The sequence below is a fragment of the Pseudorca crassidens genome, chromosome 10, assembly GCF_039906515.1.
Source record: "Pseudorca crassidens isolate mPseCra1 chromosome 10, mPseCra1.hap1, whole genome shotgun sequence".
Lineage (NCBI taxonomy): Eukaryota > Metazoa > Chordata > Mammalia > Artiodactyla > Delphinidae > Pseudorca > Pseudorca crassidens.
The window spans coordinates 7,673,305-7,700,495 of NC_090305.1; the positions used below are offsets into that span (position 1 = coordinate 7,673,305).

The 27,191-nt window shown below is 44.5% G+C and overlaps 1 protein-coding gene across 2 annotated transcripts in view; it reads left to right on the top strand.

The window, feature by feature from the left end:
• The window catches only part of GCNT2 (glucosaminyl (N-acetyl) transferase 2 (I blood group)), a 127,378-nt gene that overhangs the window by 38,553 nt on the left and 61,634 nt on the right, over nucleotides 1-27,191 (top strand). The window contains exon 1 of one of the 2 annotated variants that reach the window (XM_067751979.1): nucleotides 7,607-8,959. The exons of the other annotated variant lie outside the window; for it this stretch is intronic. Coding sequence (XP_067608080.1) covers nucleotides 8,035-8,959 — 925 coding nt within the window. The 5' untranslated portion in view covers nucleotides 7,607-8,034. Of the gene's footprint in view, nucleotides 1-7,606; nucleotides 8,960-27,191 lie in introns of those variants that run through there. 2 annotated transcript variants of the gene reach the window in all.

A 27,191-nucleotide genomic window follows, 5' to 3' on the forward strand; every position in this document is an offset into this window, starting at 1 on the left:
AGGGATCCCTTTTCTCCACACCCTCTCTAACATTTATTATTTGTAGACTTTTTTTAATGATGACCATTCTGACTGGTGAGAGGTGATACCTCATTGTAGTTTTGATTTGCATTCTCTAATAATTAGAAATGTTGAGCATCTTTCCATGTGCCTACTGGCCATCTGTATATCTTCTCTGGAGAAATGCCTATTTAGGTCTTCTGTCCATTTCTTGATTGGGTTGTTTGTTTTTTTGTTACTGAGTTGTATGAGCTGTTTGTATATTTTGGAACTTAAGCCCTTGGGACTTCCCTGGTGGTCCAGTGGTTAAGACTCCACGCTCCCAGTGCAGGGGACCTGGGTTCGATCCCTGGTCAGGGAACTAGATGCCGCATACTGCAACTAAAGATCTAGTGCAGCCAAATAAATAAATTAATTTTTTTAAAAAAAGGAAATTAAGCCCTTGTTGGTCACATCATTTGCAAATATTTTCTCCCAGTTCGTAGGTTGTCTTTTTGTTTTGTTTATGGTTTCCTTTGCTGTATAAAAGCTTATAAATTTGATTAAGAAATATTACCTCTATTTAATCCCCAATAGCATTTTAAGATCTAGTAGCCGTGTACTCATGTGGGCTACACTTATGTTTTTTGTTTTTTGTTTTTGCTGTACGCGGGCCTCTCACTGCTGTGGCCTCTCCCGTTGCGGAGCACGGGCTCCGGACGCGCAGGCTCAGCGGCCATGGCTCACGGGCCCAGCCGCTCCGCGGCACGTGGGATCCTCCCAGACCAGGGCACAAACCCGCGTCCCCTGCATTGGCAGGCGGACTCTCAACCACTGCGCCACCAGGGAAGCCCTACACTTATGTTTTATATTTCCAGAATCTAGCACAGTGCCTGCATAAACTAAATACACAAAAAATGTTTGTGAATGAATGAATCATTTGATTGGGGTACATGAGATTTCTGTTTCTAAAGGTTTTTCAAAGCAGAGCACTTATTAGTATGTTGTTTCATTATGTGATATACTTACCGGTGATCATGAATTTTCATGTCTTGTTAAGTCATTAGTATCCATGTATATCTTAGTTACAACTTTTAATTTCTTATTAAAGGACAATGTTTCTAATTAATGGTTTGCACTATTTTCCTCAGTTCCCTTCAGTCAAAGGGAAAATGTTTCCAGAATTTAATAAAGTACTTGGCACCCTCTGGCATTTAAAATGTGCTTTATTTGATTAGTCACTCCACACAACATTCCTGTGAGGAATGAACTTCATTCGATAATATGCAAAACTGATAATGAAGCCCTGGACCAGTTAGAAAAGTGATGAGGGGGGCTTCCCTGGTGGTCCAGTGGTTAAGACTCTGTGCTTCCACTGCAGGGGGCGCAGGTTGGATCCCTGGTCGGGGAACTAAGATCCCACGTGCCTCGAGCCATGGCCAAAAAAAAAAGAAAAATTTTGAAAAGTGATGAGGTCATTCTGCAAGTAGTTTCTATGAAAATCCATCTTCCAGAATTAAAGACTGATCTACATGGGCTTCCCTGGTGGCGCAGTGGTTGGGAGTCCGCCTGCCGATGCAGGGGACACGGGTTTGTGCCCCGATCTGGGAGGATCCCACATGCCGTGGAGCAGCTGGGCCCGTGAGCCATGGCCGCTGAGCCTGTGCGTCTGGAGCCTGTGCTCCGCAGCGGGAGAGGCCACAACGGTGAGAGGCCTGCGTACCGCAAAACAAAAAACAAAAAAACAAAGACTGATCTACTAAGTAAATTCAGGTTTTGCCAAACACAAAGCTATTTTTCTGTCTTCCATACTTTTTCAGTCTGGGCTGTTGATGGTCATCTGTTGTAAAGAAGGTCTTTCCCCATCCAGCTGGCCAAATAGAGAGTAGGCATCAGGTTCCTCGTAGACTGTGAGCTTTGAGAAGAAATGGGGATACTGCGATCCAGCACCCAGGGACCCAAAAGAGCAGGAGATCCGTTTCTTTGCACTCTGTTCTGATTGAACAGCATATTGCAATCGGAAGGAGGGGGCTAGTGTCTTGCAGCACATAATTCTCAGTGATCAGAAGCTCAAGGTCTCCCCAGGCTGGGAACACTCGCTGTAGCAGAGACCTTGAGTTCCTGTAACTTCAAACTCAAATCAAGGACTCTGTGGGGAGCAGAGTGGAGGAAGGAAAGAGCAGAAGTCTAGACAGGTGAAGAGCCCAGTTGGCTCTGGGATTGGATCCTTGTTTTACCTTCTCCTTGTGACACCCAACCTCTCAAATCCAGCCAAAACTCAAACCTGAGGCCTTTCTGAGCAGAGACATGTTAGACTGTGAAAACCTCTGAGGTTCTTGGGCTCAGCTGCCTCCTGTTAGCCTTTGGCTTTGAAAGCCGAGGGTTGTCAGGTACCCTTTCAAGGGCAAGTGCAGCTGGAAGGGGCTTTGGGGGCACAGACTGTACTTAACGCTGAGGTGCTCTTCATCTGTCAGCTCTTTGCCTCAGCTTTGTGTGCCCCAATGATATCTAATTGACTGTTTTTTCTTGCACCTTCCTACCATTCTATTTGCGGTGATTTTATGTTAAATAATTGCTACCCTCCTCATTTCCTCTCTTCACTCTTTTCTTCCCAGTGGCTTTCCCTCAAGGTATGAAATTAGCTCTGATGTCTCTGGCCAGCCCCCAGCTGGGTGCTTTCTGTGTGTTACTTCTGGAATCCTCCAGCTGCACCAGGAGGTCGTTGTTGGAAAAAACTCAGGCTCAGAGGTGTAGGTGACGTGGTCGGCAGGAAGCCACCACTGGGGACCCCGAGGAAGAACAGGGGTTGTTTTCTCAAATTCACCCCAGAGGAAGCTGTGAGGTGTGAGATCAAATCACTGGTTCAAGGGCTCCCGGCTGTCAAGAGTGGCTTTGGCCCAACTGGAGACCTTCTGACACACAATCCAGGCTCTCTCTCACCACCCTCCTGGGCTATTTTAAGTCCTGTTGCTTCCAGCTATTTCCTGTGGCTAAAAACAAAAACAAACAAACAAACAAAAGCAGTGATGATGAGAGAACAGTGTACAGAATTTAACATAGTAAATACATAAACAAACAGAGAAAGAAGATGGAGGGAGGAGAGAGCCTGGGCAGAGAGAAAGAGCTGCAGGAGTCCAAAAAGACAAAATGTCACGTGCGCTTAAAACCAGTTTAACCCAAGCTGCTCTTTCTCTGTGACCTCTGTGGACGCTGAGAAAGTTTCCATTTGGTTTCCCTGGTTTCTTACTTGGGCACAGAGGTGATGTCATGATGAAACGAATACTTGAAAAGTGGTTTGGGTACCACGTGGCCCCAGGAATAAGACAAGCATGAGGCACAGTGCATCCACATCTGTAGAAATGGAGCCCTTTTCTTCTGCTCCCTTTCTACAGTCAGTTGTTGAGATTAAACTCTAAGCGCAATTTTCTTAATGGAATAAAAATTAGTTTATGTCCTGGAGTGAGAATTTATAAGAGTGTACGTTACATAGAAATAAGCAAGTGTAGGTTGAATTCTGGGACATCAGTGAACACCTCACCACTTACAGAGCGGCCAAGCCACAAGTCTGTGTTGGTTGCCAACTTCTTCAGAATTCTATCCTACCCAATCACTGCCTCCAACTTAGAATTTGGGGTATTAATTTTGATGTAATGTTCAGGCTGGGATAAAGGAGAATGTCTTTTTTTTTTTTTTGGTCACTCATTACCATCCCCTTCTACTATCTTGCACAAATGGCAAGAGCGTTGTACCCAGAATTTAGAAGAATGATGAGTGGTATATTGCAAAAGGTCCTCAGGAAAGTCAGGAGGGTCCGGAGAACCAGCGTTTCCCACATGACCACCGGGAGAGTAGACATCAGATAGCACTGGGGTGATGCACAAAAAAAGATTGATTCCTGTAAAAAATGGCTAGTATTGCCCAAATCAAAAGACCCTTGAAGCATTTCAAGTGAGATGCAATTAAGGACTCCACTGCAGCAAAGTGCCAACTTGCAAACGTTCTTTACCCTGTAACTTTAAACTCAGGGAGCTGTAAATTCAGAGCAGAACAGGCAAATTATTAGAGATGCTTTTATGCATGAAATCTCTGGAGGGATGGAATTGTGTCAAGAATGAGGAGATAGCCGAAATCAACAAAGGAAGAGTTGATGTAATCATCTGAATACATTAGGAGAAAAAGTTGTAAAAATTATTCAACTAGTTTAGAAAGCATAATTAGGCATTGATGCCACCATTTATTTATTTTATAATTTATTTTTTTAAGTATTTATTTATTTGTTTGCACCAGGTCTTAGTTGCAGCAGGCGGGCTCCTTAGTTGCAGCATGCGAACTCTTAGTTGTGGCATGCATATGGGATCTGGTTCCGTGACTGGGGATTGAACCCGGAGCCCCTTGCATTGGGAGTGTGGAGTCTTAAACACTGCACCACCAGGGAAGTCCCGAGGCCTCCATTTATTCATCCCTATAGTCGATTTCATTTGATGTGGGCAGTGGCTGCCTAGAGAGATATTACAAATAAAACAAAAATTAACAAAATTTTAGTCATCATTTTTGAAAAGATTGCTCTCGTATGACTACTGTATTGAAGAAATGATTTGTTCCAAAGAATTCTAGGTAGACACATGAAAGATAGTTAAGTAAATAGATATTTGAGTTGTTTGAATTCATTTTGGGTCCTACAGACCAGTCTGTATTCACTTGAATCATATTGTATGTAGAATCTGATTCCTAAAACAAGTAAAGTCTGACCCCTTGGTTCTGGAAAACTTCCCTAAGTCCTTTCTTATCATCATTTCCTATGCTCCTGAAGATTATGAAACAGAGTTGGCAACCTTCTTGTTAATGCATTAGTTTTCAGCTGGGGTGGGAACAAAACAACAACAAATAATAACTCCAGTCTTGGGTTCTAAGGTAATGGTGTGAAGATGATGTCCAGTGAAAACTGAGTAGCACGATGGAAAATGTTATGCTCGGGCTTCCCTGGTGGCACAGTGGTTGGGGGTCCGCCTGCCGATGCAGGGGACGCGGGTTCGTGCCCCGGTCCGGGAAGATCCCACATGCTGCGGAGCGGCTGGGCCCGTGAGCCATGGCCGCTGAGCCTGCACGTCCGGAGCCTGTGCTCCGCAATGGGAGAGGCCACAACAGTGAGAGGCCCGCGTACAGCAAAAAAAAAAAAAAAAAAAGAAAGAAAAAAAGAAAATGTTATGCTCTGACAGGAAGTGCAAAACGCAGGATGCAAACTTGCATCTCCCATGTTCTTGGTAAAATCAGAATGTGTGTATCTATGGACAAGAGGGAAATGGGAGCACAGGACATGAAAAGACTGTGTTCACAAACTATCTGTAATGTTATGTTGTCTTTGTAATTAAGATGTTTTGGAAAAACTAGGTACTTTGAACGTCCCCACATCCACAGATACAAATAGAGATCACAGATGACAAAATATAAATCACAAATGTAGGAATCTCACACTAAGGTGATCAGGGAAACAGGGAATGCAAAATAGAGCACTTGATCGATAAGTGTCTGATTGCCTAGTATGTGCAGACAGTGATGGGAGCCAGAAACAGATGAGCCACCTGGGAGCCCAGCGCTGATAGCCCCTCCACGTGTGCGCACAGTGTGCTTTCACCCCTGTGCAGCTGACTACCAAATAAAACAAAACTGATCAGAGTTATCCTAGATGTATACTACTTGGCATGGGCTCACAGAGGGAGGAGTAGGGAAGACTAAGAAGATTTCAAAGGAGAGATGGTAACTGTGTCATCTCCTTGATGTGAGTGTTGGGGGGAGGGGCTTTTGTTTATTCTTCTCTCCCAGCCCTGATCTCACGGGCCACAGGGTGAGGTGGCTTGAAGAGAGTGCGGAAACCTAACCACTAGATCACCAGGGTCAGCAGGCTTGAAACAGGACCTCAGTCCTTGTCTTCTCTGAAGAAAGAATTCAGCACAGAGACAAAAGCGTTTATTAGAAGAAAAGTACGTGCAGAAAGACATGCAGGCAGGCTCAGAGGGAGAGTCACGCTTTGGGAGTGGCAGGAATTACTTATATGGGGGAAGTTTTATGGGTTCCTTCTGGCCAATCATCTTGCTTTGTCTTGCTTCGTGCCCAAACTGGGTCTGACTCAGGGCCCTCCCAACGTGCCTGCACATCTTTTAGCCAAGATATGTTCTAGTGCGAGGGTCTCTGGGAGGCTGGCAGGACATATTACGGGCTAGCGCCCCCTCCCTTTTTGTTTTTTGTTTTTTTGGCTGCATCACACAGCATGTGGGATCTTAGTTCCCCAACCAGGGATCGAACCCGTGCCCCCCTGCAGTGGAAGCGTGGAGCCCTAACCACTGGACTGCCAGGGAATTCCCACCCCCTTCCTTTTTTGACGCTAAGGAAACTTTCTGCACATGTGTAGTCACGGAGGTCTCCTTGACCTCAAGAGTGAAGAATGTGGTTGTCTTATCTTTTTACTCAAGCAGAGCTCAGCTCCTCTCTGCTACTGCCTTTTTTTTTTTTTTTTTGTCTGTATTGGGTCTTTGTTGCTGCATGCGGGCTTTCTCTAGTTGTGGCGAGCAGAGGCTACTCTTCTTCATTGTGGTGTATGGGCTTCTCACTGCGGTGGCTTCTCTTGTTGTGGAGCACGGGCTCTAGGCACGCGGGCTTCAGTAGTTGTGGCACGCGGGCTCAGGAGTTGTGTCTCACAGGCTCTAGAGCACAGGCTCAGTAGTTGTGGTGCACGTGTTTAGTTGCTCTGCAGCAGGTGGGATCTTCCTGGATCAGGGCTCGAACCCGTGTCCCCTGCATTGGCAGGCGGATTCTCAACCACTGTGCCACCAGGGAAGCCCCTCTGCTCCTGCCTTTATTTTACCTTGAAGCACCAGCATCTCAGCCTGGGGCCCAGCTATCTTCTATCTCCGCCTCATTCATTGCTGGGCAGGCCATGAACCCTTGATGCGCTTTCTCATTGTATTCTCACGACTGACCTATGAAGGTGATAAAATTATTCTCATGTTTTACAGGTAGGGAAATGGAATGGTTTATATATATGAATCTAATAGTTTGGAATGGTTTATATATATGAATCTGAGAGCCTGTCTCCTTCAGTTCTAAAACATCCCAAACTGAGATGATTCTTCTCTCCTGCCTCTCCCTGCATCCTCCCTGGGCTTGGGTGAAATAAACTTGACATTCACTAACTTCAGCTCTAGCAATTTGGGGGTTACAATGGGCTGTCAGTTTTTTGGGGGGTTGGGTTTTTTTTTTCATTAGCCTTTATTCATCATACTGTGACGAGTTAGGTGGGGAGGTTCACTTGCTAATGTGCCTTTTTAAGGACCTTACCTCCTAGCAGAGAAAATTAAGTGCTGGAAAGAATGGCTCAACAGTTAGTCATATGCCGTGCTTTAATAGCATAGCCAGCCAATATGGAGAGGGGGGCGTGTGTGGAAAAAGGCAAGGTTAAGTGATTAATTTTTAAGCACTAAATATTTATTGACAGAATATCTCCCCAGGCAGTGTTCACATGCTTAGAACCCAGGCTTTTAACTTGGCAGTGCTGTTTAAGCAAACAAACTCAGTCAGTTGAACACAATGATTAACAGGAAGTTGGAGCTGACAGAGTTGCCAACCTTTTGGCCAGGAGAAGAGGCTGGGGTTAAAGTCTTAGTGCAATGGCTTTCAGAATAGTCAGTTCACCCCTTGGTGATTTTCCTGTAGGGAAACGTGGACACATTGGAGTCAAAACCTCCCTGAGGCAACTTGTTTTTATGTAGAAACAGGTTGCAGGAAGGGGGTGTGGGGACTGAGCAAAGCAAATCCCAAAGAGTTACTTCAGAAACGTGAGGCAGAAAGGTGGAAATGCAATGCAGTGGCAAACGAGGAGAAAAGGAAGACAGAAAGAAAGGACAGGCATGCTCAACTGGAAGGTTCCGGAAGGTTCCGGAACAGCCGGCCAGAACTGCACCTACCAAAAGGATGGTTATGGATTCTGGAGAAAATGTAAGTTAAATCTACCCACGCTCTGATCAGATCCCAAGAGACATTTTACTCATTTCCTGGTTTTGAATGATGGGCTCTTGGAAGCAGTGCCTTTTTTGTGTGTCTCTGGTCACTGGTCTGATTTTTGTGTTTGTTTACAATCATGAGTTATGGGAGAATAAAAATTTCCTGGGAGCATCTCTGTCCAATGCTTCGCTATTAGCAGAAGCCTGTCGTCAGATTTTTAAGGGGAAGGTTTTTTACCCAACAGAGAATGCATTGAAAACTGCCCTCAGTGAATCTACCTGTTATGAGTACATAGCTCAAAGTCAGTACATAACAGAAGCACTCTCTGAAGAAGAGGCTGGCTTCCCTTTGGCTTACATGATGACCGTCCACAAAGATTTTGGCACTTTTGAGAGACTCTTCAGGGCAATTTACATGCCCCAAAATGTCTACTGTGTTCATGTGGATGAAAAGGCAACAGATCCATTTAAAGATGCAGTGAAGCAATTACTGAGCTGCTTCCCAAATGCTTTTCTGGCTTCCAAGATGGAGCCCGTGGTCTACGGTGGGATTTCCAGGCTCCAGGCTGACCTGAACTGCATCAAAGATCTTGCAGGCTCTGAGGTTCCGTGGAAATATGCCATCAACACCTGTGGGCAAGATTTCCCCCTGAAAACCAACAGGGAGATAGTTCAGTATCTGAAAGGATTTAAAGGGAAAAACATCACCCCAGGGGTGCTGCCTCCCGATCATGCTATTGGACGGACTAAATATGTCCACCAGGAACTATTGAGCAAAAGAAATTCCTACATGATTAAAACCGCGAAATTGAAAACTCCACCTCCTCACAACATGACTATTTACTTTGGCACTGCCTACGTGGCCCTCACGAGGGAATTCGCTAATTTTGTCCTCCAAGACCAGCGGGCACTTGACTTACTGTCCTGGTCCAAGGACACCTACAGTCCTGATGAACATTTCTGGGTCACACTCAATAGGATTCCTGGTATGTATGTCTCTTAACTTTTGTTTTTATGAATAAACATTGTGTGGCCAATACGGAACGAACCACTGAAAAATAGTAAAAAAAAATTAACATTTTTAAAGATCTTTACAGTTTCAACTATTCATTAAAAAAATCTGTACAGCAGCTCTGCTCACAGCGTGGGTGATATAACTCATCTCCATTTTACAGATGAAGAAACTGAGGCATAGTGATTAGGGCAGAGGTAGAGACTGACTGTTTGACTTGATTTTGCTGACATACCAAGCTACCTTTCTGAGCCCATAGACCCACTGCGAATATGTGCTGTAGTCTTGAGACATGGCAAGGAACTGAGGAACACTGACTGGTGAATGAAAGATTAAACACAATTCTCCTTTAAATGTGATGGTATTTAAAATCAGGCATAAATATGATAAATTTGAGCAGCAATTTGAACACGTAAATAATACCTTTGCCCCTATTGAAGCTCCAATAGCTAAATTCAGATCATTTCAAAATGAGAGCAAGATACAACTTTAACAGTTTTCATTTGCACGTTCTTTCCTGGAACTGAGTCCAAAATTTAGAGCGTCTTAAAGATTCCTAGACCAGCGCCTTTATTTTATAGACAATGAAACCAGTGTGGTTATATGATGTGCTCAAATTACCCTGCTAGTAAGCAAACATGCCAATTATAAACCAGGTTGCCTAAGCCTGATGTTCTTTTAAGGTGATTTTCAATTCGGTCTCAGTTGTTCCTAAACTAACTCCACATTTCCTTGGTCCAAGTTCCAAATGACTTGAATAATCTCCAGTTGTTTACAGTGAACTAATTCAGTTCTGCTAGTTCAATTTGAAATAAAAATTCAGATTCACATTTCAATTCACATTTCAGATTCAGTTTTCAAAGGAAAACTAACTTGAATCAACATGAGCATCAAGGTCATGGTTTCTTGAGATTAGTGGTTCAACCCTGGATACATATTACAGTCGCCTGGAGCTTTTAAAAATGCATTTCCTGATTTCCTGGGTAGATGTGGACTTCAGTATTTGTTCAGCCTCCGGGAAATTCTCAGGAACAGCCAGGGCTGTGAACCATCGTGGATGCTTGTTTTTGATGTTTGTATACAAAGCTTCCTAGACTTAGAATGCTTTTTTTTAAAAAATTTTTTTCCTTGGTAATACTTGGCAAAATTGTGAAAACAGAAAAATCCACTGGGGAAAAAGTAGTTGCAAAAGAAACAACATACAGCCAGGTTAATATCTTTAACACATAAATACATCTCACAAATAGGAAAAAGGAACACATCAGATTAACCATGACATGTAGAAATACATATGCTAAACAATCATATACCAATGCTTACCACCAATACAAATTAAAATAAATGATTACAATTCTTTACTTCTCAAATTGGTGTTAAAAAAAAAAAACCTAACTCCAGGATGGGCAATGAGTGTTCCAATACAGACCACTAGAAAAAGTATAAACCTGCACAGTCTTTCTGAAGGACAATTAGGCACCTATATACCAAACAGCTTTGAAAATGTTCATATCCTTTTACTTAATTTTACTCCTAGGGATTTATTCTTAAAAAATAAACAGAGATAGGGAAAAGATTAATTTAAAAGTATTTTCATCATAGTGTCACTTATAATAGCAAAAAAAGAATAATATTCTAAAATCCTAGTAATAGAGGACTGGTGTAGGCATAAAAGCAAAGGAAATACAGCTACTTAGAAGGCAGCTATGATAGAATGCTTTTTAAATCTGTGGTTTTCCCAAAGCGGGAAGGGGTAATGTCCTAGTGATGAAAGAAATCAGGACAGGACTCCCCTGGTGGTTCAGTGGTTAAGAATCCGCCTGCCAATGTAGGGGACGCGAGTTCGAGCCCTGGTCTCGGAGGATCCCACATGCTGTGGAGCAACTATACCTGTGTACCCACCACAACTACTAAGCCTGCGCCCTAGAGCCCTCGAGTCACAACTACTGAAGCCCACGCCACCACAATGAGAAGTCCGCGCGCCGCAAGGAAGAGTAGACCCCGCTCGCTGCAACTAGAGAAAGCCCGCGCGCAGCAACGAAGACCCAACGCAGCCAAAAATAAATAAATTTAAAATAAATAAATAAACAATTGTTAAAAAAGAAATCAGGACAAGGACCTACCGTATAGCACAGGGAACTATACTCAATATCTTGTGATAACCTATAATGGAAAAGAATCTGAAAAAAGATATATATATATATGTGTATATATATATGAATCACTTTGCTGTACACTTGAAACTAACACAACATTGTAAATCAACTATGCTTCAACAAAAATTTTTATTTTTTATTACTTTTTTAATTAAAAAAAATAAAAGGACTTCTTTTGGCAGAGATCACGGTCAAAAAAGAAATCAGGGGTCAAGAAATTGAAGTGGGGAGTCATGACCATTAAGCTGTTTATATGGGATTGTAGTACCCAGAATAAGGGAGGTAAAAAGGCCCTCTTCTCACTTTTGTGTTGCTTGGACCAAATATGTATTGACCATTCAGGTCTGGGCACCAACCTGTAAGGGGAGACATTCACAAAGCAGATTCCAAAGAGAGTAGCCAAGAAGGTTAAAAGGCCAGACCCCATTTTTCAAAGAAGGGACCAAGACAAACAAAAAGGATATTCAGTCTGCAAAAGACTTGAAAAGGGATCACTGCCTTCACATAATTAAAACGTTTGCCCAGGGGACAGAAATTGAACCAATGCTGTAGTTTTGGAAGAAGAATCCAGGGTCAGTGGTGGGAGATAAAAGAACCCACGGATCTGGGATTAGAATGGGTAGCTTCCTCAGTGGTGAACAAACCCAAGGGATATTCGGAAGCAGAGGCTGAAGAAACCCTGTCAAGGAACTCAATTATCAAGTGTCGGACAAGATGGCCTGTGAGTCTCTTCCGCTCTGAAGTTCGTGATACTAACTAATGATTCTAATCAATGTATTGAACAGAAGTGTTGAGTTCTCAACATGATTTCTCTATTGCAACTAGATTTTTACACCTCTGGTAAATACCAGCAATTACAGATCAGCAAAACAATGGAAAACAAATGGACTGCTCCACGCATTTCAAAAACTTAAAAGAGTGAGCCCTTAAAATTGTTTCTGCGTTATGGGTATGGGATCCTCGTTAGAGGCCTGTGGCCCTTCACTGGTCCAGCCAACTCTTGCAGGACCTGAGGTAGGCCTGAGTGTAGGGCTTAGTCATGAGGAGGTAAGGGAATCAGAAACTTAGGTGGCTGTCTTGTTTAACTGTTCCTCCTGCTATGTGAAAATCTGGGTCATTTCTGTTTTGAGGGTCACTCTTTGCTGATGCATGCGTATGTTCGTTGTTTGTTCTGGACATTTTAAGATTGTTCTAGTTGATTGCAGTGATTGGGGCTTATTAGGTTTCTCTAAGGAGTAATAGGACAGAAGAAAAAAGATCTCGCGGTTGAAACGGCCTCATGGGGAGCTAGAACACCACCTGATAGAAATACAGTGTGAGCCACATGTGTAATTTCACGTCTTTTGTGGCCACATTAAAGAAACAAAATTAACAGCTCACATGAATTTAAATCATGTATTTTATTTAACCCAATATACCCCAAATATCAGTTGTGCCCGTGGCTACTGTAGTGGACAGAGCAGGCAGCCAGGTGTCCTCCCTGCTCTGGGGAGAATGGTCAGCCAGCAGTGGTGCCGTCCGAGAGCCACGCGGAGAAGTCGGCCGTGCTCGTGTGTCAGCATCTTCATTCTGCTTCTTTTTACTTATATGAAAGTCTTACCTCTGCTTCAGAGTTTTCACTTGCTTGTGGGCCCCGCGGCTTGTACTTTCAATGCCTTCCCCTTGTGTCTCCAGCCAGATTCTGGGCTGTTCCCGTTGATGGTAATTCCTCTGTCTCCTGCAGATATTTATTCCCAGAGAGGCTTGCTGTGGGTCGAGTTGTCACTGTACAACGAGCATCCCTTTTCTCATTCCAGGCCACTTCCTGGGCTGTGGCTGACCTCTGTGTAGACGCGCTGCCCTCCATCGAGGCCCCAGACCATTCGGGTCAGGTGTCGCCAGGGTGGCAGTGTCAAAACGCAAAACAAAACGTGGTCTCCTCATACATAGTAAGGCTCTTTGGCCATGACAGGTCCTCTGGAAGCCTCTTGGAAGATGAGAATTCCTGGGTGGTCCACTCAAGCGGACCATGAGGACAGAAGTGTTATACAAAGAGAGTTCACAGGGGCCTTGAAAGATACTGCCCACCAGACTTCACCAGCTGTTTTGAAATGAGGGTTCCTGCCTTCCCCACTTCTCCTCCCTCCATCTTTCCCCCACTTTCCCCCCACCTCTCTCCTCCCCAGTTCCATTTGTTAATCCGTCTACAACAAGATGGCCACATTTTAGTTTCTCATCTGACTCAGCTGTGGCTGACTTCCAACTGGAGAAAAGATCCTTTTACCAGCCAGGCATTCAAGTTCACTGCCTCCTACTTCCCTTATGAGTTATGCGTCATGTGCTGCATGGCTCTGCCTGTGACAGGGGCTTTCAGTGGGCATGCTTCGTTCATCATGTGGTCCGTGGATTTAAAGATTTCAAAACTGACCAGTGGTTTCTGCCCCACTTGCTACAAAGGAATATTTCTGATATGATTCAGTGGGAGCTTATTTCAAATTCATATTAATGAATGAATGAGAAAAGAGCCTTTCCTCCTTTCTCATTCTGAAAAAATCTCAGAAAAAAAAATCTGAGAGCAGGTTTTGTTGGAGAAGGGAGAAAAAAGGAATGCCAAGATATCTGATGGGGAAGGAATAGAGAAAAGAAGAAAATTGGAGATCGTGGGCTTGGAAGACAGATTCTACTTGCTTCTTATTCCCCCCCCCCCCGCCAGGAACCAGACTATGGACCAGCCCTTCTGGAATTCTCTGTCTTGTATGTACCCATGTGCCCTTGAAAGGGGAGGCTTGTTGAGTCTCTGCTATAGAGTCCATACTGGCCGGACTCTCTGTCATTATTGGAGGCTGGCTACTTGCTTTAGTCCCTTTATACGTACAGATGCAGTGCTGAGGTGCCAAATGCTGGAACCTTGAGAGGAGGGAGGAAGAACAGATCTAAATAAAGCTGCTTCTGGGAACTCGTAGTCGTGGCCCCAAGGATTTGGCTGGGATCTTGCTATGTCCAGAGGGAATTTATGTTTCTCAAACACATCACTGCGTGTATGGGCAGACTTGCAGGGGAAGGAAATTTGGGGGATAAGTTTTACTATTAGCTTGAACAATCTCTGTTTTTGTATCTGCTGGAAATACTGACTTTTGTCAACTGCATAGGAAAGGAAATCAGTGAGTTGGGATATCTGTGAGTTCTTTTTCAAGGAAATACCATCTCTCCTCAAAACAATTAAAAATAGAACTACCATACGATCCAGCAATCCCACTGCTGGGTATTTATCCAAAGAAAACAAAAATGCTAATTCAAAAACATGTATCAGTATATACCCCTAAGTTCATTTCTGCATTATTTAGTATAGCCAAGATATGGAAACAACCTAAGTGCCCATCAACAGATGAATGGATAAAGAAGATGTGGTATACACACACGTGCACACACACACACACGTGCGCGCGCGCACACACACACACGTGCGCGCGCGTGCACACACACACACACAGGAATATTACTCAACCATAAAGAAGAATGAAATCTTGCCATTTGTGACAACATGGGTAGACCTAGAGAGTATTATGCTAAGTGAAATAAGTCAAATAAAATAAAGAAAGAAAAATACCATATGATTTCACTTATATGTGGAATCTAAAAAACAAAACAAATGAAAAAACAACAAAACAGAGTTGTAGATACAGAGAACAAACAGGTGGTTGCCAGAGGGGAGGAGGTTTGGGGATGGAGAGAAATATGTGAGGGAGATTAAGAGTTACAAACTTCCAGTTGCAAGATAAATGAGTCACGGGTATGAAACGTACAGCATGGGGAACAGAGTCAATAACACTGTAATATCTTTGGGTGGTGACAGATGGTAACCAGACTTATCGTGGAGATTATTTTGAAATGTGTAGAAATAGCAAATTACTGTGCTGTGTAACAGGAGCTAACGTAGGTCAATTATACTTCAAAAACAAACAAACTCATAGTAAAAGAGATCAGATCTGTGGTTACATGGGGGTGGAAATTGGATGAAGGCAGTCAAAAGATACAAACTTCCATTTATAAGATAAATATGGGATGTAACGTACGTCATAATTAATATAATGAACACTGCTGTATGTTCTCTATGAAAGTTCTTCAAGTAAATCCTAAGCGTTCTCATCACAAGGAAAAAGTATTTTTTCTTTTTCTTTTGTGTCTATGTGATGGATATTCACTAAACTTATGTGGTCATCATTTCGTGACGTATATAAGTCGAATTATTATGCCATATGCCTTACACTTATGCAGTGCCGTGTGTCAATTCTATCTCAATAAAGACTTAAAATATCAAAGTAATATTAAAATTTCATTAATTTAATGAAAATATTATTAATACTTCATATTCAGAAATAACATTTCTTCCTATGGTGACCTATCTTAATTTCATACTAAGGAAGCTAAAAGGAGATTGAAGACAAAAAAAAAATAGGAATTAGGCTCAACTGAACTAAAATCAGTGGTCACCAGTTGAATGCATTTCAGGTTTAAGCAACTGTAGAGTGTTTTTGACAAATGATCTAAATAAAGATCTGTTTACTCTGCAGCATCAGACGGTGGCTCCCAATTTGCTGGTGGGATTTAAAAGCAGTCCTGGCTCTGCCACCTGCAGTCTGCATAACATTGGGCAAGATGCTTAATTTCTCTGAGTCTGATTCTCATCAAAATATCTCCTTGTCAGGGGACTTCCCTGGTGGCACAGTGGATAAAACTCTCTGCTCCCATCGCAAGGGGCCCAGGTTCGATCCTTGGTCAGGGAACTAGATCCCATATGCATGCCGCAACTAAGAGTTTGAATGCCACAACTAAGGAGCCCGCCTGCTGAGACTAAGACTCAGTGCAACCAAATAAATAAATAAATATTTTTTAAAAAAATCTCCTTGTCAGACTGTGGGAAGGATTAGACAGTACACAAATTGTACCCGGTCCGTTGAAGAAACTCATTAAATGTTCAAAGAGAGGGGGAACAGATGAACTTTTTTTTTTTTTGCGGTACGCAGGCCTCTCACTGTTGTGGCCTCTCCCATCGCGGAGCACAGGGTCCGGACACGCAGGCTCAGCGGCCATGGCTCACGGGCCCAGCCGCTTCGCGGCGTGTGGGATCTTCCCGGACCGGGGCAGGAACCCGTGTCCCCTGCATCGGCAGGCGGACTCTCAACCACTGCGCCACCAGGGAAGCCCAGATGAACTTCTTTGATGTGGATTGTTGAACTTTTAGTGTTACAATTTTAAAACTTCTGTGTGTGATCAAAGAAAAAAGAAAAGAGAGAGAAGAAGAACCTTTGGTTTTGAAGGTACAGGGATAATTTTTTGCTAGAAACTCGGTATGTGGCCCACAGAGGTTACCCCTCAGCTGTTGCTTTTCTTAGCAACATCACATGTGTAGAGCCTTAAGTGGCTGGTTTCTCTTTCCTCTTATTAGGAAGCAGCATTCTGTGATCAGTTGAGAGCCTCTTAACTCTGCCAGGCTTCTGTCATCCTAACAACCTAGAAGACAAACGGTCTGCAGGCCCTTGCTCATGCCGTTCCCTTGTTCTGAAATGCTCTTTGCTTCTGCTGCTCATCCTGGCTTGTTCTCCAGATCTAGCTGAGATGTCACGTGCTTCCTCAGAGAAGCTTCTCTGCTCCTTTCCCTCCTACCAGAAGCAGCCACCCTGCCCACCCACTTTACTCCTACTTCGGTCATAGAGCCACTTCCATCGCATCTTAACTGGGTGTGTGGGTCCTGGTCGCCCTCAGCCCCACTTCCCTACCTCACCCCCATCTCCTGTACCCCAAAAGTGAGAACGTGAACTGGATGATTGGCACCAGGACCTAGACTTCTGGCTTGGCCAGAAGTTGAGTGGCCAAAGCAGAATGTTGAATGAGGAGCCAATGAATGGGAGAGAAAAGAGTACAATTCTGCTTCCCTCCTTTTTAAAAATTTTTTTTAAATTAATTAATTAATTTTTGGCTGCGTTGGGTCTTGGTTGCTGCGTGTAGGCTTTCCCTAGTTGCGGTGAGCAGGGGCTACTCTTCGTTGCAGTGCGCGGGCTTCTCACTGCGGTGGCTTCTCTTGTTGCAGAGCATGGACTCTAGGCACGTGGGCTTCAGTAGTTGTGGCACGTGGGCTCAGTAGTTGTGGCACACGGGCTTAGTTGCTCCGCAGCATGTGGGATCTTCCCGGACCAGGGCTCGAACTTGTGTCCCCTGCATTGGCAGGCGGATTCTTAACCACTGCGCCACCAGGGAAGCCCTCTGCTTCTCTTAAACACGGTATTTTCTCCAAATGAAGGAAATTCTCCTGCAGTTTTGCAGAAAGTTTATTTTGTTATTTTCAATTCTATTTCAGCCTCTAAGCAGGCCCTGGGGCAGGAATCCTGCCCCCTACTTCCTTTTCCAAAGGGCAGGCATCCTTACCACCTATGCTAAATCCATCAGAAAACTTTGGGAGTGTGGGTGGGTCTGCAGGAGTTAGGGGGCATCTGATTGCTGAGGTCAGCATACATCACCGTCTTCATGCATTTAGGGGATTGAAACTGTCTTAGTTCAGGGCTAGAAAAGTAAAATCAACAATTAAGGGAATCTGCCAGTCACTTTGACCCTGAGAAGCTCTGGTTTTTTTTTTTTTTTTTTTTTGCGGTACGCGGGCCTCTCACTGCTGTGGCCTCTCCCGTTGCGGATCGGCACAGGCTCTGGACGCGCAGGCTCAGCGGCCATGGCTCACGGGCCCAGCCGCTTCGCGGCGTGTGGGATCTTCCCGGACCGGGGCAGGAACCCGTGTCCCCTGCATCGGCAGGCGGACTCTCAACCACTGCGCCACCAGGGAAGCCCACCACGCTTATTTTACAGTAGCAACATAGGGGAATCAAATTCAGTCTGACGCCCAGTACTGTGTGTGAGCCGAGGCTCGCAAAGATAGAAATCTCACTCTGTCTCTCCGTGACTCTGCACTCTGTCAGGTCTCCACAGATACTGAAACATCAATAAACCCTCAGAAGAAGATAAGGGCTACCAGGGAGGAAAAAAGAGCACAGAGGACAAACTCTGCCTGAGGGTGGTGCGAGGTCAGAGATTTCACAGAGCTCAGTACAGTTCACAGCTGGGCCCTCAGAGATAATCAGGATTTCTCTAGGCAAAGAGGGGCCCAGGGGAAAAACTGGCTGAAAGGCCAGGCGGTCTCCTTAGCAATTACACATGGAATTCAAGTGGTAGCAAAATAAAGCACTTTACATTTTCTGAATATTTAAAATCAGAGCTTCTGGTCTTCCCTGGTGGCGCAGAGAGAGGTGGTTGAGAGTCCGCCTGCCGATGCAGGGGCCGCGGGTTCCTGCCCCGGTCCGGGAGGATCCCACATGCCGCGGAGCGGCTGGGCCCGTGAGCCATGGCCGCTGAGCCTGCGCGTCCAGAGCCTGTGCCGATCCGCAACGGGAGAGGCCACAGCAGTGAGAGGCCCGCGTACCGCAAAAAAAAAAAAAAAAAAAATCAGAGCTTCTCAGGGTCAAAGTGACTGGCAGATTCCCTTAATTGTTGATTTTACTTTTCTAGCCCTGAACTAAGACAGTTTCAATCCCCTAAATGCATGAAGACGGTGATGTATGCTGACCTCAGCAATCAGATGCCCCCTAACTCCTGCAGACCCACCCACACTCCCAAAGTTTTCTGATGGATTTAGCATAGGTGGTAAGGATGCCTGCCCTTTGGAAAAGGAAGTAGGGGGCAGGATTCCTGCCCCAGGGCCTGCTTAGAGGCTGAAATAGAATTGAAAATAACAAACTTTCTGCAAAACTGCAGGAGAATTTCCTTCATTTGGAGAAAATACCGTGTTTAAGAGAAGCAGAGGGCTTCCCTGGTGGCGCAGTGGTTAAGAATCCGCCTGCCAATGCAGGGGACACAAGTTCGAGCCCTGGTCCGGGAAGATCCCACATGCTGCGGAGCAACTAAGCCCGTGTGCCACAGCTACTGAGCCCACGTGCCACAACTACTGAAGCCCACGTGCCTAGAGTCCATGCTCTGCAACAAGAGAAGCCACCGCAGTGAGAAGCCCGCGCACTGCAAAGAAGAGTAGCCCCTGTTCACCGCAACTAGGGAAAGCCTACACGCAGCAACCAAGACCCAACGCAGCCAAAAATAAATTAATTAATTAAAAATTTTTAAAAAGGAGGGAAGCAGAATTGTACTCTTTTCTCTCCCATTCATTGGCTCCTCATTCAACATTCTGCTTTGGCCACTCAACTTCTGGCCAAGCCAGAAGTCTAGGTCCTGGTGCCAATCATCCAGTTCACGTTCTCACTTTTGGGGTACAGGAGATGGGGGTGAGGTAGGGAAGTGGGGCTGAGGGCGACCAGGACCCACACACCCAGTTAAGATGCGATGGAAGTGGCTCTATGACCGAAGTAGGAGTAAAGTGGGTGGGCAGGGTGGCTGCTTCTGGTAGGGGGGAAAGGAGCAGAGAAGCTTCTCTGAGGAAGCACGTGACATCTCAGCTAGATCTGGAGAACAAGCCAGGATGAGCAGCAGAAGCAAAGAGTATTTCAGAACAAGGGAACGGCATGAGCAAGGGCCTGCAGACCGTTTGTCTTCTAGGTTGTTAGGATGACAGAAGCCTGGCAGAGTTAAGAGGCTCTCAACTGATCACAGAATGCTGCTTCCTAATAAGAGGAAAGAGAAACCAGCCACTTAAGGCTCTACACATGTGATGTTACTAAGAAAAGCAACAGCTGAGGGGTAACCTCTGTGGGCCACATACCGAGTTTCTAGCAAAAAATTATCCCTGTACCTTCAAAACCAAAGGTTCTTCTTCTCTCTCTTTTCTTTTTTCTTTGATCACACACAGAAGTTTTAAAATTGTAACACTAAAAGTTCAACAATCCACATCAAAGAAGTTCATCTGGGCTTCCCTGGTGGCGCAGTGGTTGAGAGTCCGCCTGCCGATGCAGGGGACACGGGTTCGTGCCCCGGTCCGGGAAGATCCCACACGCCGCGAAGCGGCTGGGCCCGTGAGCCATGGCCGCTGAGCCTGCGTGTCCGGACCCTGTGCTCCGCGATGGGAGAGGCCACAACAGTGAGAGGCCCGCGTACCGCAAAAAAAAAAAAAAAAAAAAAAAAAAAAAAAAGCGTGGTGTTGAGACAGGTTAAAAGAATGACAGAGCCCTTGAGGACACGACGTAAACTGGTTAGAACCAACTAAGCCCAAGATGGTGGAAGATTCGACTTCCAGTGGACCTTGAGCCTCATTGTAATGCATCAGCTAAATGACACACCCACAGGCGCCATGACAGTTCCCAAACCAACCGTAAAAGGCCAAAAAGTGGGCGGTGGCCCAATGCCTGGAAGTCTCCGCCCCTTCCCCAAAATGGCTGGCATAATCCTCCCACTCATTAGCCTATGAAATTACCCAGCCCATAAAAACTAACAACCCCTCACCCTGGGGTTTCTCTCCTATGGAGTGTGTATCTGTTTGAAAAAATCTGCTTTCACTGTACTTCGGCTCGCTCTTGAATTCCTTCCTGCACGAAGCCAAGGTCCCTCACTTGGCAGCCCGTCCCAGGGACTCGCCTGAGACCCCGGGATGTGACCATCCTCTCGCGCCCCATTTTCTTTTTCCTGCAACAGTGTTGCTTTCATGCAAACCCAAAAGTCTTTTACTGCCCAAATCACTGACAGGTGACAACCAATCCCGGTCTAGTCACTACAAAAGGAGGCAGGTACATCACCATCACATGAGTTCTTCTCAATCTGAGGCACTGGACAAACTTCCTTTTTCCTCTAAGTTTACAGCTTTATTGAGGTGTAATTTACACACCGCAGAATTGAGGTATGTAATTCAGGTGTATAAATCCCATACCGTAAAACACCTGTTTCAAGTACACAATTCAGTGATTTTTAGTATATTTACAGGTGCACTGCCATTACCCCAAGTTAATTTAGAATACTTTTATCACCTGCAAAAGAAACCTCACACCCATTTACAACCCTTTGTTTTCTGTTTTTGTAGATTTGCCTTTTCTGGACATTTCATATAAATCAAGCCATATATGTTTTTTCATGTCTAGCTCCTTCCACTTAATGTAATGATTTTGAGGTTTATCCAGGTTGTAGCATGAATCAGTACTTCACTCCTTTATACAGATGACTACTATTCTGTTTTGTGGGTAGATCACATTTTGTTTATCCATTCATCTGTTGTCAAACTTTTGTTGTTTCTACTCCTCGGCCATTATGAATAATGCTGCTGTCAACATTCCTGTGCAAGTCCTTGTATAGACACATGTTTTCATTTCTCCTGGGTAGATTCTAAAAGTAAAATTGCTGGTCCAGGGACTTCCCTGTTGGTCCAGTGGTTAAGACTCTGCGCTTCCACTGCAGGGGGCACGGGTTTGATCCCTGGTTGAGGGATCAAAGCCCCACAAGGGGTTTTTAAATTCACTTTTGACCTCCTGTTCTGTTTCCTCTTGACTCCCTTTCTGCTGGGCATTGCCCACTGGTAGGAAGGAGAGGTCGTCGGGTCATGGCTGAGGGTGGCTGGTGTCAGGAGCCAGAGTGGAAACAGCCTTGGTCTGCTTAGGGAAGAAGTGATGTGGGCTCTGGTATGTGGTCCTGCAGAGTATTTAATTAGAAGTGATAACTAGGGCTTCCCTGGTGGCGCAGTGGTTGAGAGTCCGCCTGCCGATGCAGGGGACACGGGTTTGTGCCCCAGTCCGGGAAGATCCCACATGCCGTGGAGTGGCTGGGCCCGTGAGCCATGGCCGCTGAGCCTGCGCATCCGGAGCCTGTGCTCCGCAACGAGAGAGGCCACAGCAGTGAGAGGCCCGCGTACCGCAAAAAAAAAAAAAAAAAAAAAAAAAGAAGTGATAACCATAAATACTAGTTATTCCCAGAAAGACACCTGATCCCCATTCACCTGGGAGACTCCGCTGGAAGAATATTTCTGGGAGAAGGACTCTGACTCATTATTTATTGATTCATTCATTCATTTCTGGTGAGATTATATAACATAGAAAGTGCACATATCATTAGGGTTCAGAATGATGCAGTTTCACAAACTAGACACACCCATGCAACCAGCATCAAGACACAGAAATAACCAGCATCCCAGTCACTACCCTGATGTCTGACAGCATAGATACTTTTACCTGTTTTTGTCCTTTATAGAAATAGAAATATACAGCATGTCCTTTTTCTCTCTGCCTTTTTTTGCTCAGTGTTATGTTTGTGAGATTCCTTTTTTGGTTGTTGCAGGCAGTTCTACTGATTCATTCTCGTTGCTGTGCAGAGAGAAGGAGGTGTGTGTGGTTGGGGATGGGGGATGATTTTGCCCCCCAGGGAACAAATGGCGATATCTGGAGACATTACTGGTTGTCACAACTTGGGGAGAGGGGGCAAGGGGTGCTACTGCATCTAGTAAGTAGAGGCCAGGGATGCTTCTAAACATCCTACGGTGCACAGGACGGCCCCCCCAAACAAGGCGTATTCAGCTCAAAATGCCAGTAGTGCTAAGGTAGAGAAACCCTGCTGTATAACAACCATTGGTGGGCATTTGGGTCTGTTATGAACACGGCTGCAGTGAATGTTGAGCTATGCGTCCTTTGATAAACATGTACGCAAATGCAAATACCTGGGGATGGAATTACTGGGGGAGAGGATATGTCTGTGCACAGCCTGAGTAGATACTGCCAGTTTTCCAGAGTGGTCCCAATTCACGCTTCCACCAGGAGCGCATGCATGTGTGTGTCTGCACCGATATACGGTATTTTCTGACTTTTTCTCTTTCTTTCTCTTTTTAAAAAAGTTTGTATCCTTCTCCTGCACCCTCCTCCATTTCAGCTTATGGCACACTAGATACTCAAAACATCACTGTTTGTCGGTAAATAGTCCTAATCTATATTTTGTGAAAGACTGGGGTTATGCACAGGTGTGCACAGTGTATACAGTAAATTAGAAAATGCATTTGGGGCAGGATGACCTGCAACTAGGGTTTCTCTCATTTAAATAACAGCAACTAGCACCTTTCTGTATATCCATTTTCTGCCATTCTTCCTAAAAGTACCAATTAACTTTCCAAAGGAAATCTTTTTTTTTTTTTTTTTTTTTTTTTTGCGGTACGCGGGCCTCTCACTGTTGTGGCCTCTCCTGCTGCGGAGCACAGGCTCCGGACACGCAGACTCAGCGGTCATGGCTCACGGGCCCAGCCGCTCCGTGGCATGTGGGATCCTCCCGGACCGGGGCACGAACTCGTGTCCCCTGCATCGGCAGGCAGACTCTCAACCACTGCGCCACCAGGGAAGCCCTATCCACCATTTGAATTCATGTTTATTAAGTATTTCCAAATTATACAGTATTGTTTATCCTGAAATATTGGTTGTTTTGTTTTGTTTACAATATATTGTTTAGTCCTAGGGAAACAGATCAGGTGGGGTCATTGAGGAAAAAAAAATCATAGAGTTTTGGCATCTGAGCCGTTGGTTCTCAAACTTTTCGTCTCAAGACTGTTAGAAATGGAAATAATTAAATTCCACCTAAAACTAACTGATGTCTTGCGGCAGGGGCCCTGCAACCTGTATGTTAACAACCCCTCCATGTAATGAGATGTCAAACAGAAGTTTGCAATCTTTTGACCTAGACTATCCTTAACCTCAAGTCACAGGCACACCAGTTTGGCTTTTGGAAACAAGTGTTTTGCTGAAACAATGAGTCAGTTCTTCCAAGGTTAAGTAATTAATTTCCACAGGTAAATTCAGTGGTAAGTTTCATCCTGAAATGTTAATTGGCTGTGACTTTTGTGGGATGATTGATTGTTCATTTTCTAAGCCCCCCAGTTTCAGGCTGTTCATAGTACTAATGGCTACATTTCTGCTACTAAAAGGTTGCCTCCTACCTGCACCGGCTTTGACATTTGCCTCTGGGGATTTGTGTAGACTGTCTTTTGCAAATATTTGCTTAGCATCCTTTAGCATGCAGGAACTGTTTCCATGACACCTTTGCTCCATCAAAATCAGATGTAGATCACTTCAGCTCACACTACCATGATATGATCTAGTACCACCGCCTCCTGGACCTGCCACCTAGGCCTTGAAAATTCTGTGTGTTAAACTTCTTACCCGCTCTGAGATGAGAATTTGAAATCATGCTTTGCATCCGTAATCTAGACAGCAACTTCTCCTGTTGCTAATTAGATGAACGGGATAGAAAATAAAATGATTGGGTCCCAGGAGAAGGTGGATTTTCCCCAGTGAACCCCCTTGGAGGACTCCTCAATTATGGGAGAATTGTTGTTTTAGTGAAAGATGTGCTTCGGAAATATCTTCTTCTTCTCTTTAGCGTCATAATCATCACTGATAGGTAGATAGATAGATAGATAGATATAGACAAATAAATAAAAGGCTTCATTTAAAAACCATCTAGCCACCCAGAACAGAATAACTTAACCGGTTGTCCAAAGTGGATTAGATTATCACCCTTCTTTACTTTCTTGTGAAATACTCTTAGTTCCAGGGGAAAAAAAGAAATCCCTATAGGGACTTCTTCGGTGGCGAAGTGGATAAGACTCCGCGCTCCCAATGCAGGGCGCCCAGGTTCGATCCCACATGCGTGCCGCAACTAAGACCCAGTGCAACCTAATAAATAAATAAATATAAAAAATAATAATAAAAAAATAAATCCTATATTTTATAATTAAGGAAGGAATCCCTGAGTCATCTGACCTGCTTCAGTAACAATGCAAACCACACAGAAATGACCTTCCAAAGAGCAGCCGGCAGTGAGACCAAGAAATGATACCATCTCACCTCAGTTACTAACCTCTTCTGCCGATACAACTTTGCCTCTCCATGCCACGCCAACAAAAACTTCATCAGACCCAGTCCTTTTGGTGCCCTTTTCACTATTTTAACATGATAAATCTAGCTTTTGCTCAAGCCTGTGTTTCCTCAGTTTCTTTCTCAACTCCAGGATAGCAATTAATTGAGAATGGAAAAACAAGTCCCAGAACAATTATGAAGGTATAATGAAGTTTGCATTAGTACATGCAATTAAACGAAGGAAAGATGCGTGAGGAATTATGAATAGAATTCAGTGCTGATGTGGTACATGTATAGTTAGGTCTTTGTACAGGCGTGTGCTAGGGGGAAGAGAGAAAAAAGCACTATTTGTACCATAAAATCACACCTCCAGATAGCTAGAAATCGGCTTGAAAGAAAAAAATCATGGGGACTTCCCCGGCGGTCCAGTGGTTAGGACTCTGCGCTTCCACTGCAGGGGCACGGGTTCAGTCTCTGGTCAGGGAACTAAGATCCCCACATGCTGCATGGTGTGGCCAAAAAGAAAAAAGAAAAAAAATCATGGATGGCTCTCCTAGCCTATGCTGTTCTAACATATAAATTAAAAGTGGGCAAACACGGGTTTCAACATTCCTTCTTCCACAGCTGAAAATTGCACTTTCAAATGCCCAGATGATTCTGGACCCATTCCCGAGCGTTGAACGCACCGTGTGCCAGGCCCTGGCTCAGCTGGTGAGCTGTGGGAGGGACAGGGGGCAGAAGTCCTTTTACTCTCACCCTCTAAACATGCCTGGTACTTTGAGGCTGTAGTTCACCGATTGGAAGGTTTTTATCTGCTGCCACGTCAGAGAAGTTCTAGATTTACAGCCTCCCTGGGAAGTTTCTCCACATTGGGCTTTCTTGTTTTTGTGTTCTTGCACACTCGTGATTTCTCCAACTGGAATGCCTTCTCGGTGTCTGTGTCTCACCACCGTAAGCCCTTTCTAACCACCCTGCCTCCAAGGGAACTGTTTCTCCTCTCCGAGTTCCTGTCACATTTGGTGGACATCCTCTTGTTTGGAACTGAGCCATAGTCTTTCCTGTTTTGTTGGTTATCTTTTCAGCTGTATGTATTTTGAATCCTAGTGAAGGTATACGCTCCTACAGGATAGGGGCCATACCTCATACTGCCTGGATTCCATCACTGCTGCTTAGCGATTCACCTTACAACAGACTGAATTGTAGCTCATTTTAAAAAGCTGCAAGGGACCAGGGAGAACATCCTTTATAAAGAGGAAGCGAGTAGGGGCCTAAGAGCACATAATCGGCTAAAGGTAGAAAAGTGACCAGAGCCCAGGCTTCCTGGTTTTTGCACCATATGCCCTGTTAGTTAATCGTGGGCGTTAATGACACACGAGACAAAGCACGTCTTGCATGGTTTCCTCCAGAAATTTGCTGAAAAGTTGTGTTTTTTTTAATGTCATTTAATCAGTCTGGTCAGAGTTTTTGTTTGTCAGAAAAAAAGATACCCGTTGCTCTGTTCCCAATTCCAGTTAAATGAACATTTATCCATGAGCACCTGGAACCATGGGGGATGTGGACTCCATTCATTCATTCATTCAACACATTTAAAAATAAATAAATGACATAAATAAGGCAACATACGTATTTCTCACTACTAGTTTGAAGGAGTGGAAAAATAATAATACAAAGTAGACTTTCTACTAATTCCCAGTCCATTAATTCCTTAGTGACCTTGGGACTTTAAATCTTTCCCCTATCTTTATTTCTTTATTTAAGAAAAAACTCAATGCAGTATCTGAAGTCCTGTGAATATCTACAGGACTAAAGCCTCGACTGTAAGAGCCTTCGAACTGTTTCTAGGACATGTAGTTAACTGAGGCATAACTAGCACATTTACCTCCTAGTTTAAGAGGCTTTACTTACTCGTTTTTGCACCATGCCCTGTTAGTAATCGTGGGCGTTAATGACACACAAGACAAAGCACATCTTGCATGGTTTCCTCCAGAAATTTGATTAAAAGTTGTTTTTTTTAATGTCATTTAATCTATCTGGTCAATCAATCTGGTCAGTAGTAATACTGCTACTGTTCTTATCGTTGACATGTGCCTTATGCGTTTACCGGCTGATGTGTACTTTCCACCATGATTTATTTTGGTCTTGTTCCTCCTCCAGTTGGCACTTGTTGCCCGGGAACTCCTCGACCTAACATCTTAGGTGGTGCTCCTTTGGCAACAAGGTGAAGTCCAAGGTTTTCAGCACAACATGCAAGGTCTTTTATGACATTTTCCTT